At 32.1% G+C, this 21,377-nt stretch overlaps 1 protein-coding gene across 1 annotated transcript in view; it reads right to left on the minus strand.

The window, feature by feature from the left end:
* Window positions 1-3,383: 3,383 nt before the first annotated feature.
* Window positions 3,384-21,377, minus strand: part of LOC123669584 (whirlin) — a 99,373-nt gene continuing 81,379 nt past the window's right edge. The window contains exons 15-19 of the mRNA XM_045603184.1: window positions 5,694-5,699; window positions 5,177-5,257; window positions 3,856-4,125; window positions 3,568-3,708; window positions 3,384-3,464 (exon numbers count right to left, since the gene is read on the minus strand). Coding sequence (XP_045459140.1) covers window positions 3,384-3,464; window positions 3,568-3,708; window positions 3,856-4,125; window positions 5,177-5,257; window positions 5,694-5,699 — 579 coding nt within the window. The remainder of the gene's footprint in view (window positions 3,465-3,567; window positions 3,709-3,855; window positions 4,126-5,176; window positions 5,258-5,693; window positions 5,700-21,377) is intronic.

Raw genomic sequence — 21,377 nt, forward strand, 5'->3', positions numbered from 1 at the left:
ATTATATCATTGTTGTTGTAGACATTGTTACTGTTTTGTTCTCAGGAGAGAGTTATCGAGAGCAGTATATCGACTGATATTGTAATTGCTATTGTAAAATTGTCAGGGGTTAAGATCTTGGCAAGGCGTGCGTGTGTGGTGTGCGTGTGTGTGCGTGTGTGTGTTTGTTGTGTGTGTGTGTGTGTGTGTGTGTGTGTGTGTGTGTTAGTGTGAGTGTTTGCGTTTACTTTATGATTGTGGGTATATATTTATTATAAGGTTATTGTAATAAAACTCGTAAATTGAGTACATTATCTAGATAACAATATATTTTAGTTGTCAACTGCAAACTTAACAACAGACTACGACATGATGTTTTAACAGAATAATAGCGCGAAGTATATGTAGAAATTTAAAATATTGTTTGTTATCAACTTATCAAATACTATCTAAGGTTTTATATAATGTATTTTTCATACCACCGTCAATGCTTTGAGGATAAAACAAGAAAAACAAAATGGACGGCATAGAATAATTACATAGGAATATTATTTAAGCAGATAGGTGTCAGAAATATGATGTTTTAAGTACTCTGAACGCGACTGCCCAGTTATCTATCTAAACAATATTAAAGTTTTATTTTTTATAATCAAAATATTATAATTAACAAGAAATATAAAATAAGGTACAATCCATAGTTATATCTACTATAATAATAATATTAATTCTTATGTAAATTGCTTGTTTTTTGTTATTTTAATGGAAATATGAATTGAAACTTACAAATTTAAAAGAATAGTTCTTTACGTATACTAATTTTTTAAAAACGATAAAAATATTCTTAAGAATATTATCAAGTTGTGTAATTTATTAAAAAAACTAAAACAAAATGTTATAAGTAATCGTCTAGTAATTAAAATAAATATACATTTGTGTACAACTTACTTATATAATATATTTAGTAATAGCATAAATATAAATAAAAATATTTTACATTTAAACAATATTGTAATAATATTAAATGTTAATCTATTTGTTGAAACATTATGAAGAGATTATCAAATTCTAATTTTTTAAGCGTATGTGGAATAAGCGTTAGTAAAGCTACGCACGTATTAATGAAAGCTCACCTTATAAGATCATATCCTGCTTTTACATAATGTAAACTCTCACTAATATGTTCGCATCTTTATACTTAACGTAACATAAGATGTGGTGGTATCTGCCTTTATTTTCACACTGTACAGAATTATTTTAGGCTCTGTACGCTTTGGCACTAACATCATGAGATATAATCATATCTTTTTTACAATACATTCAAATTTTATATTTACACCTTACGGTTAGACATGTTATTATATTTACAACATTAAATGTTTTTAGATAAAACAACTTGAAGAGGTTACATTATATAAATTTACAAGATTTAAATACAGTGGGTTTGTTTTATTTATCATCGATACAATATCTACAGAGCAGCTGTACAGATTTAGAAGCTTTAGCGAAACATGGATACATCCATACATACACAACACATCCGAAGTCGCGTATAACAATATATAATGTAATATTCAAAATGTTTAATTCGTCTACAAATATATTATTTGTCTTTAAAAAAAAGAAGCCTAAAGAAGACACCTAGTTGTTTATATTTTCTTTTATTTAAGAAACCTAATATGCAGCATATTAACCTTTTAGGTTTTTTGATGGATTTATTTTTCATAAAAAGGAATATTAATTGACTTATTGGTTAGAATATTATTAATCTTTTAATTATCTACTTCTTAGTTTTACAAGTAAAATAGCAGATGAATTAAACATTTTATCTTGTGGTACATTTTACTTCCTTAACAATGAATAGTAATGTCAAAAGTTTTACAAATTATTTTTGGCTGTGCTTTCACATGTGGTACCTAAGCTACTGTAATACAAAGTCAATTCGTTTAACTAACGCCTAACATAAAAATTGATTATACTGCAGACGTACACTTATTACTACGTATTCAGTAAATAGAGTGGGCTAAAATCCCTCTCCGCCATAAATCCCTTAACTCACCGCTTAACTACCAATGGAATGACATGTTTAGCGCACTTTACGTAGAAACTGACACTAAGCAAACTGAACTAAAGAAAAAAAAATATTTTATATAAGTATATAAATCTTGGATAACTAAGAATGGTATTATTTTAATTTTTCATTTGATTGGGTTTAAAAAAAAGTAAAGTAAGGTATATGAAAAGCAAAATGTATTGTTCAAATACTTTTTCTAAAAGATAAAAAGCGAATAAAAGATGTAAGAGAAAGTACAGCTTGCTTAGGAGTGCGCCGCGTGCTGCAAGCTCTGCTCTACTGATGACAAGATGACGGCCCCTAGGGCGTTCCTCTACTAGTACCTGTACCGTCGGTACAACGACCTGTGATGAGATGACCACGACTACTTCGCTCTGAACTGACTGCAACGTTGATGGCACATGGATGACGCAAGTGAACCGATGACGTCATGACATGCAATGTACGCGCCGAAGCTCTAACCAACTAGTGAACACTACATACATGTTGCGAAGATCCGAGGACCGACCGTTAAAATTTCAGTTTTCGTAGCACCAATGCCAATCTATTATAAATTAGCACAACTATCTCCGTTCTTTAAAATTCTAGTTCTATAAAATTATTTGCAGATTGTATCAAACGTGCCTAACATCTTTTTTAATTGTGACTTATTCAAACGTGATTTTTGATTTAATGTAATAAATTACAGTAGTTAAAAGTATGATATTTCTTATAAAATTCAGTCACAGACTACCGGTAAAATTGGTAATACTACTTTCTAAAAAAGAATTTCAAAAACTTTCGATACTAACCCATAAAATCCCGGTGGCAAAATTGGGACGTTATTTTTTTCAAGAATCGTTAATTTTTTTGGGCTTGTGACTTGGTATTTTTATTTTATGTTTCTGCATAAGTTGTCAAGAATTTTAGATTATAGAGTTTTTCGCCTCCCTTGTGCCATTAATTTTGTATAGCCTACTTTTAAATATAATCCTGCGTTATTCTCATTTCAGTCCGTTGCAACGTCAGAATAGGAATAGGTGACACTTATTAAAATTCATCATCTATTTTGACGTAGTTTCCTGTGTAGAGCGAACGTTTTCATAACGACCATCCTGCTAATCGCCTGACACTCTCACACGAAGACATCGATTATGGCTGTGCAACGCCGAGAGTGTCCAGTACAACCTAAAGATATAGGCGAGTAGCATTCACTGTCGAAAAGACATTCAGAAGAGCATGTGGCAGCGCAGGTTGGAGTTGGCTATTCCGTGGTGTGCGCGGTGAGGTCGACCTCCGGCATCGCGGTGCCCAGCGCGGCTGGAGGGTCGCTGGCGGGGAGGGAGAGTAGATGTTAGGCCTCCAAAAAAATTAGGGCCGTTGGCTTTGGTTCCAGGTTTGACTTCTTTGCTTCAATTACTAAAAACTCAATTTCCTGTTATAGAAAAATATTCATTTAGTTAAAGATTAGCAAAGATTAAAAACAAATCACACTGATCTAGAAAAAATATTATATTTACTCTTATTATATTACTAACCGGTTTATCTCTTTGCGCGAAAGACTCAGCTATGAGTCGAGCAACCTCCTGATGTTGCATTCCTTCTACTCGATGCCCGTCGACAGCTAGAATTAGTTGTCCTACTTCCAACCCTCCAGCTTCGTATGCGGAACCATGCTCCTAGAATATATAATGAGAATACCAACCTAGTTAATGACTATCACAAAGTGTCTAAATATACATTTTTTATGTTAATAGAACTAAAATTTTAAAAAAATGTTATAATAGTACTTATTATATTACTACTGAATTTAATTTCAAACTTACATGTATGTTGATTATTCTAGGTAACGGGTGTTTAGTATTGGCGCCACCTTCGATCGCGATACCAAGGATAGGCTTGGTCTTCTTCACAGAGATGTGCAGATTTCCATGGTGGTCTGGTACGACTCTCGCCGCTCTGCCTTCGTCGATCGGCGCTTCCCCATGTTGCAGGCGCTGCATAGACTGGTGCCTGCGGATCCCACCTCGATCCTCAAGTAAAGCACCACCTTCTTCTTTCATGTCGAAGCTACGTGACAACTTGTGGGCCAATTCCTGTCGATGTGACTTACTTAAAACGTTCTTAATCGAAATTTTCGATTGGAGGTTTAGTTAATTTATTAATACATTTTAACTTTGGGTAGACTTATTGTTTTTTTTTTCATTTTATACCACAACCAGTCTAATATTATAATACTACTCTAAAATCAGCAATTTTTTCAGCCATAATAACAACTGAGTGTTCTAATTGAGGACATGTGTAGCTGGGCGGCAGAGGGCAGTAACTCGCGACAGCTTGACTGATAATACTTAACGTGACTCACTTGTACAACCTTGTGCCTCTCAGTTACTTAAATGTCAGTGATTTGTACGTCAAACTTTCGAGAAGCTGTAAGTGAGATGTGAGCTGGAGGCTTGGAAACATGCGTTTCGATCACTCGGTGGCGTGGTACAAGGGTTTTTTTACATGTGTAAGTAGGTTTTATGAAAAATCTTAAACCCAATTGGCGTACCTAAACAGCAATTTTAGAATAAAAAAATATATACTGCAAATGAGAAAGTACAAAACAAATTACAAAGCTTACAAATAATGTGTCAAAGTTCAAACCGAAATCCTTTAATTCCATTTTGCCACCATGCACTAGTGAAAAATAATGTGTAATAAACGGAATTTTTAATTAAACTTATTTGCTTCTTGTTATTTTTAATTAAATGCCTTTGAATTAAAATATCAAAAATTGCTACTTATATACCGCAAAAACTATTTATTGTTCTTTACTATGTTTTGTTCATGCAACTTTACTCATTCAAGACATTGTACGTCTACAGTCTAATGAAGGAACCGAATAAAAATGTGCCTTACTACTTTGAACGTTAATGAAACTGTATTGAGGAATTTACTAATAAAAAAATTAACACCGAAATGAAGTGCAACGTTAAAATAAGTGAAAACATATAAATTGAATTTCTAACACCAAGCATCCTTCCGTTTATAAAGCGAAAATTTTGAATAGAAGAAATCGATTTTAATATCGTGCAAAAGAAAGTTATCAATGTGCTAGGACAGTTTGCCGATTGCTTCATCGGCGGGAGCCGGGCCACTTACTAGAGGTCGTCCCCAGTACCATGATTTAACTTTCTGCGTCCAGCCACCGAGTGATGAGCGCAGTCCCTCGAGATAGCCGCACTGAAACATCACACTCACTCAGCGCCAGGGGCTCTCTCCGACACAAACAGACCTCAAGCGCGCCGTTCACGTGTTTACATTATAACTCAAGACACAATGACACCCCGGTGCCAACTAGCCATGGTTTATCAAACTCTAAGTATGTTCTACAACTATATCCTAATAAAATGCAGGATTAACAGGAGCTAAGTACTAAGACATTTTATCTAAATTATAAGTAATGTTTTGTATAAGTATATCCGAACCATTTATGAAATAGTTTTACTTGAAATAGCACTCAGACACAACCCAATGACATCGCACTCTTAGCAATTTCTACTTCTAAAGATATCATAAGTACAGACAAATTGCTTGTCAAGCTTTAAATAGGAATTTAAAAAAAATATACTAAATAGTTAATGAGATGTAAATCACTTCTTCACATTTCAATACGTACCTGATCCTTCATTAGTTCGCAAGGTTGCATGAAACAAAGCAAACAAATATTAAATTTTTTTGTCTTCAGAAAACCGAGTAATAAATTGACATTGCCTCATAATGAAGTGAGACTTGCTAACTTTCAAGTAATGCAACAATTTAGACCGTTATGTTTCATTGTCATAGCGCATTTACGTCGATATCTCGCCTAGCTTTGCTTGTGTTAAAACAATGACGTTTACGTTCCGAAAATTTACTTTCTTATATAAGCATGTGGCATCAACACAACTTACTAAAATCACGAGAAATAGCCTTTGTTACAAGTAGAAAACAATTTTAAAATAACTATTATATAGTGTATATTTTTAACCGACTTCCAAAAAAGGAGGAGGTTCTCAATTCGACTGTATTTTTTTTTAATGTATGTTACTTCAGAACTTTTGACTGGGTGGAGCGATTTCGTCAAATTTTCTTTTATCGAAAGGTGGTGTGTGTCAATTGGTCCCATTTAAATTTATTTGAGATCTTACTTTTCGAGTTATATCTAATAATGCGCTTTTACTTGACGCTTTTTTCGTCGACCTACGTTGTATTATACCGCATAACTTTCTACTAGATGTACCGATTTTGATAATTCTTTTTTGTTGGAAAGAAGATATCCCTAGTTTAGTACCATGATAAGGAAATCAAGATCTGATGATGGGATCTTAGAGAAATCGAGGGAATCTCTTGAAAATCCGCAATAACTTTTTACTGGGTGTACCGATTTTGATAATTCTTTTTTTGTTGGAAAGAAGATATCCCTAGTTTAGTACCATGATAAACAAACCAGGATCTGATGATAGGATCCCAGAGAAATCGAGGGAAACTCTTGAAAATCCGCAATAACTTTTTACTGGGTGTACCGATTTTAATAATTTTTAATTTAATCGAAAGCTGATGTTTGTCATGTGGTCACATATAAATTTTATTGAGATCTGATAACTACTTTTTAAGTAATCTTTGATAACGCGTAGTTACCTGACTATTTTCGTCGATCTACGTTGTATTACTCGTCGATGTAATTGAAGTCGGTTTTTTTAAAAAAACCGAACAAAAGCGAGCAAACCTAAAAAAACCGTTATGGCTAATGAACGGCAATATATTTTTTATGCGTGAACATAATTGCGAGGAATGCAGACATGACGAGATAGTTATTTCATCCGATATCAGATTATCTTGGCCTGTAGCTAGCTGACACGGCGCGCCTCGTTAGCCTCTTCTATAAACAACGCGATGGTATCTGAACACGCGCTCGCTCGCGATACGCCGCCGCGCCGCGCCGCTCGCTATTGCCAGGTGTAACCCCTATTTATTCCCTTGGAATACCTAGTCTGTAGTCATCTGAGCACGAACGTATCTCTATACTATATAGTTATTATTTATTCGTCGATATAGCCAGTACATATATACACTATTCCTTTTTGTCTTTCAGAAACTATTGCGTATAGAAATTTAAATTTATTAAGGATTAGAGAAATACGATATACGAAAATGTAAAAAAGAAACAGTTAAGTTAGTTAAGTACTTAAAATAATATGAAAATAAATTTTATATTTTTATATATATTATTAATTTTTTTTTAAGTTGTATTTGATTATAAGAATTGAAGACAGTCAAATTGTTTTATGGGTCAAATTGTTGCCTGAAATAAAGAATTATTATTATTTATTTATTTATATAATATAAACGAAAGTATAGAAGATAGAGCGATGTTATCTTTCAAACATTAATTTTTACTTTTACCATATATTTATGTTTTACAGACTTATTAAAAATTTCGCGACTTCCTATGGAACGTATGAGTGATTACTATTTTAATTAAAATCAATCTGTTATTTTGTATAAATTTAATTGGCGACCGCTTATATCGTCCACTCCTGTCCTAGTTCCCAGGGTCCTTTCGAAGTTCAAGTTGCTCTTAACAAGATACTTCACGAACTCGATGTATAACGGTAATCCGTTACAATAACGAGACGTGGACATTTATTTACTTTCATATTAAACAATCACAGTATTAAAATTTTCTGTAAAAGCGTTGTTTTCTTGCATGTTTGTAATTAAGATGTATTTTGATATAATGTTTTTTTTTTAATATCAATACTTTAGTTTTAAAATGATAAATTATTATTAGTAAGTTTTGAAGATGAAATGATAAATTATTATTAGTAAGTTTTGAAGATGAAATGATAAATTATTATTAGTAATTTTTGAAGATGAAATGATAAATTATTATTAGTAAGTTTTGAAGATGAAATGATAAATTATTATTAGTAAGTTTTGAAGATGAAATGATAAATTATTATTAGTAAGTTTTGAAGATGAAATGATAAATTATTATTAGTATTTTTGAATTAAAACATCTTTAGTCACGCTTGACTTGGGGAGTGAGCTAGTGAATGTGTAATGAGAACGTTGCGAAAAGTGTGATCGGGCGAGGCGAACGAAAGTTGAGAGGGAGATATAAGTTAGTGAAGATAGAAAGAGAGATAGTTACGTTTCGTATAATAGTAATAGATCTGTAGAGGCAACTAAATAAGTTTTAGTTCAGCCGTGTAGTCTAAAGCACACTCATTTTTTTAGTATTACCTATTTGTATATGTATACATATTGATTGCACACCACATGATATCAATATTGAATCTTCAATTTTTAACACTGAATGGTTATTTCTGCGTGATTCATTTTGACGATTAAAGTTGTTTTCAGAATAATGCTATACGGATATAGGCATCTTATATTTAAAATTCTTGTGTCGCAATGTTAGTTACCATAGTCCTCCGAAACAGCTAAACCGGTCTTTATGTCTGTCTGAGAATCGACCTACATCTATTTTTCATACCCCTAAGTTATAAGGGGGGATTAAGGGGGGGTTAATAACATATATGGCAGAACAACGTTTGCGGGCTCAGCTAATAATTAATTATAAAATGAAAACATGACAATTCCTTTCTTATAGAACATATTTGTAAGTACTTTTAGTATTAGTATACTACTTGCAATTTATTATATTTTAAAGCCTATGTTTGGCAGTAAACGTTATTCATAAAATCTGAATTGTTATAGCTTAGTTTATTGAAAGTTAAACGGAAAACGCGAAATTAATTATAGCCTCTGATAACTTTGATATCGCGATTTAGGGTACGTCAGTTCTTAGTTCGTATACTGCGCGATAGATGTCGCTACATTGCGATAATTTTGTAAAGTAGTTTTTGATTTTTATCGATAAAAAATCATAACAAAAAACCTGAATAATTATTTTCTTTTTACCTCTGTTAGAACTTGAAATTGATATTTATTTAATAAGGAACTTCGTTCTTATCTGGCGCCCCCTGATACCACACGTTTTTTTTGAGACTTAAAAGTCGGTTAGGTTCCAGTGACATTTGTTAAGATCCTTATTGCTGGTTCGTTTTAAGAAATCTTCTTTTTCTTGTGATGCAACCGATTTAAAATCGGTCAATTATTTTCAACAATTTTTAAATAGGTATAGTTCAACCATTATGCTAATTTAAGTGTTAATTTTTATTATTTTACGACTCACATAACACCGTTACTTTAAATGAATATTTTTTCATTACCGTAAGATTAGTATCAATTTTTTACTACACAATCACAAAATTTAATTTTTTATTTGAAGCGGACTTATCTAATGTCATATAGAGTGGAGAAGACATGAAGGAGATTAATCGATGTGGTCGAGATTACAACATTTTTAAACCTTATATTATATATACTATATTTCTATATTATAGATAGAGAAATATAATATTATAATGTGAATAAATGTTGAATAATAATCTATTTAATTTGCTGCTCGCTTGCTAGCACTTCTTAAATGTATAAAAATAAACTTATCTAATATACCTACGTTACTATGTGTTTTGACTAAACATTTATTTCGCCATTATATTATTTAGTTATGAAATAAGGATTAATTCAATGAGAAATCTAAGTTAAACATATAAGTTTATTTGTATTTATCCTTAAAAAATTTGATGAGATTTATTTCGACAAATAATTTTACCCATGCTCGCGTTAACTGTTAATTGTACCACTTTAGCTAGCCGACATTTAGGCGATTAATTTAATCGTGTTTTCAAAGGATAATCAAAATCTAAAATTTACTTTACTTATTATAAAGCTACCATCAACACAAAATACAAATAGCTTAAAAGAACCAAAAAAGAACTAACAATAAAATTAAAAAATAGACAATAAACTTCGACTACTTTTTATAAATGATAATTGTTTTAATTATAAATATAATATAATTTAAAATATAGTCATATATTCTGAAGGAAAGTCAGACAAATAAAAAAAAACAAAATTAATTTTACTATATCCTGACATCATCATTTATATAACTTTATGCTATACATTCTTTGTTCAACGAATACGCTATTTGTATACCACTACGGCTATATTAATTAGTTGGCTGCGATATAGGTACCTACACGTAGTTTATAACATATACATACTTCCAAAATATTTTCTTTAAAGTGTTTCATGTCTCAAGTTGTAAGTCTAATAATATTAATGCAAAATTTATTCGGCTATACAAAAATCTACATAAAAACTACAACTAATCATTAATTCATAACTTAAACCGTTATTCATGAGATAACCTCTAATCACGTTAGAGGTCAACTCACGTTGACTACGCTAAAATAACGTTATCTCTACATTGCGTAGTTAATTACGAATGTTATTACAACATTTATCTTCGAAACGAAATGAATTGTTATATTTGACAAAATGCTTCCAAATTTTCCATTAAGTTCTGCTCTACAATATTTGTAAACATTGTTCCTATCTAATATTTAATGATATGGCTTTTAAAAATAACAAATTTTTGAACCAAAGCTTTAGGGAAAGTTTAATAAATGTCCACTCGACTTCTAATCATTAGTTACAAATCTAAATATCCATGAAATAAATTTCAGAAAAGCTAACTACAAGAAATATAAAAATGTTAAAGTCTTAAGTAATCAACGTCATAAACACAACAAAAATAAGTTTAACTATTGTCCAGAATTTAGTGTGAACATTTTTATTAAGCCTACGGCTAATGCTTAGTATAGAGTATGTAATAAACGTTTAATTTTATAACTGAGTAGCTGAGAAAAAAACTTACTAACTACGACTAAAATAAAAGGTTTTAGTAACGTAAAATGACATTAGTTTTCGAATGTGTACTCAGTATAATGAATATTAAATTCTTTTCTTCTTTTTAATTTGCCTTACCTTTTTGATTTTAAATACAATAACATTATAACGAACATTATAACAGTAGATACGTACGATATTTAAATCGTAATTAAAAGTTGCAGATAATATGTATAAAATTATTCTGCTGAGGTCTTAGTTTTATTATTATTATTTAAAATCGATAGCCACGGGCTTTAATGTGCCTATGTATTTTGTCACACATTATAATCATGCTTATCCTACAGGTGATTTATTTCTTAAGACTACAGACCGACAGTTCTGTGAGTGCTTAGTAAAGCTAGGACGTGGTCCGATACCTTAGTTTAGTTAGAATTCTAAGTATTTATGCACAAAATTCTGCATTCATCAGGCTTAATTTTCAGTCTTTTAACTGTAGTTGAAAGCATTGCCTATTTAAAATCTATACAAATATTATAAAGCTGAAGTGTTTGTTTGTTTGTTTGAACGCGCTAATCTCAGAAACTACTGGTCCGATTTGAAAAATTCTTTCAATGTTAGATAGGATATTTATCGAGGAAGGCTATAGGCTATATATGATCAGGCTAAGGAGCGGAGCACTGATGAAAAATGTTTCGAAATCGGGGTTTTCTTTTTCCTTTTGAGAGCTTCCGCTGCGTGCGCTGCGTAAACAGTTAAAGTTTCGCAAATATCATGTATGACAGAATTTTTCCTATTCCACGGTGACGAAGTCGCGGGCAGAAGCTAGCTAAAAATAAAATGCAAAACTATTAAAAAATTATTATAAGTTGATTAGAGAATTTAATTAAATTCATAATAATTATTATAATGAATAAAGTGTCATCCATGCCAAATTAAAAAAAAAACGAGTGTGCTTTTAGACCACACGACTAAAGTAAAAGTTCTGAACAATAGGCCTGCACCGTGTCTTAGGTATACGAAACGGAACTGGCTATGAGAGAAAGAGAGAAAAATAATGTGTTGCGAGAACCTCTCTCTTTGGCTCCGTTCGCCTCGCCTGATCAAACTTTTCGTAACGCTCTCGTCATGCATTCAAAAGCTTACTCCACAAGTCAAGTGTGCGTAAAAAAGTTTTACTTCAAAAAGTTGTGTCAGTAAATATGCAAAGACAGCTGTCTAACGCCTTTGGGAAACAAACACCATCGTACAACTTTTTTCAAGTTGTGTCCACCTTGAGCAAACACGGTGCTTTCAGATATAGAGTTGATATAACAACATTGTGACATGCAATATTTTTCTTTGTAACAATCATATCTAGAAATGTTTTATTCTGGCATATCAACTATTAGTATATTTATACGAAACTTATCGCTTGTTTGTGAAAATTTTATATTTGAACGGGTTTGAATAATAATTATATTAGTATAAAAATAAATCTATATAACTAAAACAAAGTTTTATATTGTAAACCTACGATACCTTTTATTTTAGTTTTGTACTTAAGTATTGTATAAAGTTTCAAAATGCTGCTAACAGCTTTGCAAAACTATTTTCAGCATCTGGACCTTACATCTCCTTGGCACTAGTGCTTACTGTGCAAACTCTTTATGTTTCAAATATGCTGTCCTAACAAATAAACAACAGCGGCATATCTGTTCTCGTAATAGGATGTAACTAATTTATCATGGTACCAGTATTCATTAAATACATCGAAATTTGAACGATAAATATAATATTCATTTTGTTTTATTTAATTTAGGTCTAACTGTTGAGAAACTCTGTAAAGGTCACTGAGCATTGAGTTCAGATCCCTCGGAATCTTTGCTAATAGAAGTTGCAAAACTGAAGTACTGTGATATATTAACTTTGTTTGTGTTAAGTCCATTTCAATACAAAAGTCTACAGATTTTGAAGGCAATACAGCTCCGGCTTCAGCTTCAATACAGGTTCAGCTTCACATTCTCAGGATTTATTACATGTTGTGTTTTTCTGTTTATCCAGTCTTTTACTGTGATTTATAGAGCAGTGAATAAATATGATTTATGAGGAAACTATCTTGACTGGAAAACTATATGACATCAGTATGACAGTATCCAGCATCTTTACTTGACCAGCTCAATGAAACCAAAAATAACAAAACAAGTAAAGAAAAATTCAGCGCAATTAGAATAGTTGAAAAATAAAATGAGATAGCATATAATTTTTAAGGAACAGCCATTTTAAAAACAATTGAAACTAAAACGAAAGTTTGCATAAAATATAGTACCTATTACATATCGGCGTATCAATAACGCAGATAATACTTTTATAAAACGATAGTTCCGATAAAGCCTTTCTTTTTAGTTGTGACAGCGTATCGCTTGATTAAAATTAAACTCAAATTATTAGTATGACTTTTTATGATTTTTTCATAGTTTAAAATACAGGTTACGTTTCACTTAATTCTCTTCGTCTATAAAACCACCTTCGCAAATAATAATGCATTATTTTAGAACAAACTTGATTAATATAAAAAAGGTTATGTAAGTTAACCTTAAGAGATAGACATATCGCGTACTTTTTTTAAAAGGTTATAATTGCGATCAATTCCGTAATATGTATTAGTTTTTAACCGACATCCAAAAAGGAAGAGATTCTCAATTCGACTGTATTTTTTTTTTGTTATGTAGGTATGTTACTTCTGAACTTTTGACTGGGTAGACCGATTTTGACAAAAAAAATTTTAATCGAAAGGTGGTGTGTATCATTTAGTTCTATTTAAATATTTAATATTTGAGATCTTACAATCACTTTTCGAGTTATTTCTAATAATGCGTTTTTACTTGACTATTTTTTCGTCGACCTACGTGGATTATACCACATAACTTTTTAGTGGGTGTACCGATGAAGATGATTTTTAATTTAATCGAAAGCCGATGTTTATTTTGTGGTCACATTTCAATTTCATCGAGATCTGATAAGTACTTTTAGTAAATATGGTACCATGATCAGGAAATCAGGATTTGATGATAGGATCCCAGAGAAATCTAGGGTATGCCTCGAAAATCCGCATTACTTTTTCCTGGTTGTACCGATTTTGATGATTTTTAATTTAGTCGAAAGCCGATGTTGATCATGTGGTCACATTTAAATTTCATCGAGATCTGATTACAACTTTTGTGGCAATCTTTGATAACGCGTATTTACTTAACTATTTTTTCGTCGACCTGCATTGTAATACTTGTCGATGTAATTGAAGTCGGTTTTTTTTCGTTTGCGAGCAAATACAATTATTGGGTAGCTTCAACCGCTTACACAGCGTACGCATCAGTAGCTCTCAAAAAAGAATATTTTTTCTCGTTTTCGTAACATTTCTTATGAATACTCAGCTCCTATTGGTTGCAGCGTGATGTTATATAGCCTATATCGTTCCTCGGTAAATAGACTATTCAACACAATTTTTCAATTCGAAACAGCAGTTTCTGAGATTAGCGCATTTAAAAAACAATCAAACTCTACAACTTTATAATCTATACTATTAGATGGAGAGCCGGGTTTTTTGTTCGTTTGTACTGCAAAAACTACTGAACCAATTAGAATAATACTTATACCATAAGATGCAGCTTGTTTCGGAGAAGGTTTTGTATATGATATGTCGGTGATTACTTATCGTGTAAAAATATATGGACGGAGAGAGGTCGCTAGTTATATATAATACATTATAATTTGGTCGTTATCACTAATAAAAAAATATTCATTTAGCAAAATGCGTCATTTGTATGCTTTTTAACCGACTTTAAAAATAGGAGGAGGTTCTCAATTCGATTGTATTTTTTATTTATGTTACCTCAGAGCTTTTTACTGGGTAGACCGATTTCGATGATTTTTTAAATCGAAAGGTGAATCTTGTCATGTGGTCCCTCCCATTTAAATTAAATCGAGATCTGTCAAGGACTTTTGAAATATCTCTAATAATGCGTATCTGCTCGACTACTTTTCGTCGACTGTCGTTGAAATATACCTCACAACTTTTTACTGGATGTGCTGATTTCGATGATTCTTTTTTTAGTCAAAAGCTTGTCCCATTATCCCATTTAAATGTGATTGAGATCTGAGTAGTACTTATTTGATTATTTTTTCGTCTACATACGTTGTATTACTGGTCAATGATATTAAAGTTGGTTGTTTATCTTTTGCGAGCCAATAAAATTATTATCATATTTTGTTATTAAATTTCTGAGTTACTACAATTCAAAAGACAGTTTAACTTCAATCTTATTTAATTCATATTTAAAATTAAAATGGCGTTGCAAATGCTGTGAGCTGAATATAAATGAGGGTTACTTCATAATGTAGCTTCGGAACTCTAAAAGTGATATTCTATTTAAAACCTTACTTCTCATCAAATTCTAATACCGTAACACCGAAATACGTTGAAATGTAACGGTCATAAGATAAAATGTAAGATTAATGTAAGCACTAGAGCGTTACAGTTCTACAATACTGACTAGTGACTGTACTTGTAAATTGTCGTTTTATCCTTTAAATACTCTCTATATTATTACTTTTTTACAAACATATATATAGCTTTTAATTATTTTAGTCGGTCAAATTTAAATAGCTACTCATTTTAAACATATATCGATTCTAGACTTACAGGTTAAGCATAGAGAATCTTAATAATAAAAAAGACCAAAACGCTTATATCAAGTTTGATAACGTTTCTGAAAGGAACGTTGATTTGGTTTGACTTGAAAAGAACCGTGATTGATCTATGATCAGATTATCAGTACAAGCAAATATATAATAATGATAGTTAGTGGTCGGCCAGAGGTCGAAATTCGACAACAATAAAAAAAATAAAATAAAAAAAGTGTTAAGGGTTCTAAGCTTTTTGTCAAATTTTTCAATTTGACTACAGACTTTGACAATCAACAAAAAAGTAATATGTGTGGTGTGTCAAATACATGATAGTGTGTGTAATGTTTTTTTTTTTATTGATTTAATATATTTTATACACAATTTAAAAAAATATTAGCATTCTGCAGTCCTTCTCTATATAAACTATAAGTGTACGAAATTTCATAATCTTCTGTCCGCGCAATTTTCTTATAAAGAGGTACGAAGTTTTTTCTTCACCTATTGATATATAGATTACATAGAATTTTAAAGCAATGACTTTTTATAAACTAAATAATATAGACCATACATACTTATAACCAAATATTAATTAGTTATAGGTGGTTTTTGAAATAGTAGTGCCCCAGATTACTAAATAGTTACTATGGTAGTGTTGATCTATAGAGTTTTTTATGATTGAAATTTATTATCGATCAACCCACTCAACATGTCACGTGGCTTGTAAGTGTTCGTGAACTTCAAAAAACGCAGATTTTATTTGTGTGGTAGTGACGCGACAGTAGTAATCCGAGCTGCACGCAGTACAGGCAGTCAGGCAATAGGCAATAGTACTTCGTGAAATTATAAAACCACAATATTAAAATATAACAATATATCAGTGCTAATCATCAAAAAGTAATATTGTATTTTATGAATTTACTAGCTGTGCCCGCGGCTTCGCCCGCGTTGAAATCAGTTTGTCACAAAGTTTTCCCGGCAAACTTCCATTGAAACTCTCATCAAAATTGGCTTAGCCATTCCGTAAACCTTCCTCTTGAAGCCCTCTCCATTTGTGAAACCGCATGAAAATCCGTCCAGTAGATTTTGAGAGAATCGATCACATACGCTTTTGGGGACTTTGTTTTATAATACACTAACTGTTGCCCGCGACTACATACGCGTGGTTATGAAGATATGCATTACTATTAAGATGTTTAACGCAAATTATTTTTTTATTTCAGTCACTTGAAATGCTTATCAAACTGAGTAGCTTTTTAAAAGGCACAATTTAGTATAATTTAATAGTTATTTTTATAAAACCTCTATACACCACATTTTTGGTTTTATTTTCAGGCTGTATATGTTTCATACAAACTATCAACCCCAATTAAATCCGTTCTTAGCGGACGTCTGCTAACTATAATCTACATCCCTGCCAAACTTTATCTTTGTCCAACCTGGATGGATAGACCATCCAGCGGTTTTTGAGTTCTCGTGATGAGTGAGTCACTGACCTTTCTCTTTTATATATATAGATTACGATGCATTATTTGGACACCTCCTCACCATCTATAGAGCATATATTTTAAATTTCAAGTCTCTTACTTCAAAAACATAAGACTTTCATTCAAACTTCCGACCCCCGTTTTATAAACCCCCTACGACCCCCTTAAGGGTCGATTTTCGTAAAATTAGTTCTTAGCGGATGTTTACACCCCATAAGGAATCTACCTGCCAAATTTCAAGTTTGTAGCTGTTATAGTTTCGGAGGTTTCGTGATGAGTGAGTCAACCTACCATCCACCGTTTTAACTCCAAAAGAGAGTTGATTTCTATAGATACATTATTTGGTCACCTTTCTACCATCCATAGAGCATACATTTTAAATTTAAAGTCTCTTACTTCAAAAACATAGGACTTTCATACAAACTTCCAACCCCCGTTTTAGCCCTTTAAGGGTCGAGTTTCATAAAATCAACTCTTAGCGAATATTTACGCCCTATAAGGAATCTACTTGCCAAATTTGAAGTTTGTAGCTGTTATAGTTTCGAAGATTTTGTAATGAGGGAGTCAACCTACCATTCCCCGTTTTAACCCCAAAAAGGAGTTGATTTCTAAAGATACATTATTTGGACATCTTCTCACTATCTAAAGAAAGTACATTTTAAATTTCAAGTCTCTTACTTCAAAAACATAGGACTTTCATACAAACTTCCAACCCCCGTTTTACCCCCTTAGGGGTTGAATTTCGTAAAACTCATTCTTAGCGAATGTTTACGCCCTAAAAGGAGCCTATCTGCCAAATTTCAAGTTTATAGGTATTATAGTTTCGGAGATTTCGTGATGAGCGAGTAAAGCTACCATCCCCCGTTTTAACCCCAAAAGGGAGTTGATTTTTAAAGACACATTATTTGGACACCTTCTCATCATCTATAAGGCATACATTTTAAATTTGAAGTCTCTTACTTCAAAAACATGGGACTTTCACACAAACTTCCAACCCCCGTTTTACCCCCTTAGGGGTCGAGTTTCGTAAAATCCGTTCTTATCCGATGTCTACAACCTATAAGGAGCCTACCTGCTAAATTTCAAGTTTGTAGCTATTATAGTTTCGGAGATTTCGCGATGAGTGAGTTAGCGTACCATCCCCCGTTTTAACCCCAAAAAGGGGTTGATTTCTAAAGATATGTTATTTGGACACCTTTTCACCATCTATAGAGCTTACATTTTAAATTTCAAGTCTCTAACTTCAAAAACATAGGACTTTCATACAAACTTCCACCCCCCGTTTTACCCCCTTAGGGGGCGAGTTTCGTAAAATCCGTTCTTAGCGGATGCTTACATCTCATAAGGAACCTACTTGCCAAATTTCAAGTTTGTAGGTGTTATAGTTTCGGAGATTTCGTGATGAGTGAGTGACCTTTCGCTTTTATATATATTATAGATTATAGATTTATAAATTTTTTTTATTTATTTGATTTTATTTGTCTTTGTCCGTGACATATGACAATATAATTGTGAAGGTGATTAATGATATTAATCGTCCTCATTTTTTCTCAACGTAGCTTGGCTTACACATTGCTGACCCAACAGACGTTGTCCTGTCTTGCGAATTCTTAATTGTATAAAGTATAATAATATATATAATTTTGTACCTGTTACTTTTTCAGAAATTTATTTATTTTCTGCACAGTTTTTGCCACTTTTCACATTAGTGTTTATATTTATTTATTTATTTATTGAAACGAAGTTTCTTACGGCAGCCTTGACATTTGGCTGGGCGAGCGAACTGAAAAAAATGTGATACTAAAACCGTAATAAAAATATATAACGGAAGTGTCGTGATATCAGTCACACGACTGTATAATATGACGTTTGTAAAACTAAAATATTACTAGTAAACTTTTTTTTTAAATTATTTATGTAATTTTATACTGTCGACAAAAATAAATAAAGCCATATGTTTTTTTATTTCATTTAATAGTTTGAACTATTATTATTATTATTTTGTTTGATTTATTTTATTTTACGGTATTTGTTATTTCCTAAAATACTAAATTTCCTAAATACTTTTATGTACTTAATTAAAAACCAATCAAAGAAATTAAAAAAAAAATCAAGAACTAGAAAATATATAATTTTTTATTTATTTATTTACTTATAAGGGATGGTACATAGAACAGAAAAAATTATAAAACAAACAAGATGGAAATATAATTAAAAAGGCCAATTACGATCATCCATCCGTTTAAAATTTAAATTAACAAACGTGAAAAAAAAGGAAAGAAAAAAAACAAACTTATTTTCATATTAAACATATAAATACCCCTGGGAAGTATAATTTAAAAACAATTATATATTTAGTTGTTATAGATAGATAGATGACAGTAGTGACAGTTACGACATTATTCATCTTCTATAGGCACTAGTGCTGAAGAAAAATAGTAACATTATATAAATACTTTCTAATAAATATTTAAAAAGGCGTTCTATGCTGTCACAATATATGTATATGAAGAGACGACTGTCTCCTCATATACATATATTATATATATATATATATATATATATATATATATATATATATATACTTCTTTATTTATGACTATAAATAAAGAACTAACAAATATCTAAAAATCTATTGTTCTCTTATGCCCCCATCTCTCGCTCGCATGGAATATTTCTACGTCAAAAGAAATGACTAAAAGTATTACATTCAAATGCTGAATCAAAAAATATGTTTTTCCGAAGTATTGTTTTTTAACCGACTTCCAAAAAAGGAGGAGGTTCTCAATTCAACTGTATTTTTTTTTGGCTTTTGACCAGGTGGACTGATTTCGACAATTTTTTTTTAATCGAAAGGTGGTGTGTGTCAATTGGTCCCATTTAAATTTATTTGAGATCTAACAACTACTTTTCGAGTTATATCTAATAATGCGTTTTTACTTGACGCTTTTTTCGTCGACCTACGTTGTATTATACCGCATAACTTTCTACTGGATGTACCGATTTTGATAATTCTTTTTTTGTTGGAAAGGGGATATCCTTAGTTTAGTACCATGATAAGGAAACCAGGATCTGATGATAGGATCCCAGAGAAATCGAGAGAAACTCTCGAAAATCTGCAATAACTTTTTACTGGATGTATCGATTTTGATAATTTTTAATTTAATCGAAAGCTGATGTTTATCATGTGGTCACATATAAATTTTATCGAGATCTGATAACTACTTTTTTAAGTAATCTTTGATAACGCGTAGTTACTTGACTATTTTTTCGTCGATCTACGTTGTTATTACTCTTCGATGTAATTGAAGTCGGTTTTTTTTCGCTTGCGAGCAAACACAATTATTATTTCGGTTTCAGAAATAGCGAAATATACAGAGATATAAATTTAAAAGATAATTAATATTTAATATTTAATTACTATTTTTTTTCACTCAACGTACAATGAAGCGGGCTATGCTTGGGGTTTCTCTCAAAGATAAGATTAGGAATGAGACTATCTGCGAGAGAACGAAAGTAACTGACATAGCTCAAAGAACTAGCAAGTTGAAGTGGCAGTGGGGTGGTCATTTGAGTCGCAGGACTGATGGCCGTTGGAGCAGAGGGGTCCTGGAGTGGAGACCGCGTCTTGGCAAGCGCAGTGTGGGACGTCCTCCGGCCCGTTGGACCGACGATCTACGTAAGATTGCCGGTGTAGACTGGATGAGGATTACGGAAAACTGGGATGTCTGGCGCGAACTTGGGGAGGCCTACGTCCAGCAGTGGACTGCAATAGGCTGAACTGATGATGATGATGATGATAAATTTACAGTATAAAGAAAATATTCAGAAAGGGCATATTTAATTTTTTCTTTCTCTCTTAATACACATTTAGTGATTAAACAATATATATTCGTTATTCACAACGTTATTTCTTATAATTGTGTTTGCTGGCAAACGAAAAAAACCGACTTCAATTACATCGACAAGTAATACAACGTAGGTAGACGAAAAAATTTGGAAACTTTGTCATCCCTTGACAAAAGCGTATAAGGGCCCTGAATATGCTGTATGGAGAGAACCTCGTGATGCGTTTTCGCAGAGGAAAATGTGATCGGTGGTTGCTAGTTCTTTATAAACACAGACTTTTGGGCTAGCGTGACGTGAAGCGGGCGAAGGTTTCAATCGTAATGCGATCTGTTTAAGGCGAGCGGAGAACTCTGACAGATCCGTTATACCACCGTCAGCAGGCTGGAAGAATTCACCCGGTAATCTTAACGGCTCCCCGTAAACAAGCTCAGCAGATGAGCACTGAAGATCCTCTTTGAAGGCACTACGAATGCCTCGGAGAACAGAGATTCCGTCCATCTGACATTAGCATAGCAAACGATGGCAGCTTTAAGTTGGTGGCGGAATCTTTCCACCATGTC

The sequence above is a fragment of the Melitaea cinxia genome, chromosome 3 (genome assembly GCF_905220565.1).
Source record: "Melitaea cinxia chromosome 3, ilMelCinx1.1, whole genome shotgun sequence".
NCBI lineage: Eukaryota > Metazoa > Arthropoda > Insecta > Lepidoptera > Nymphalidae > Melitaea > Melitaea cinxia.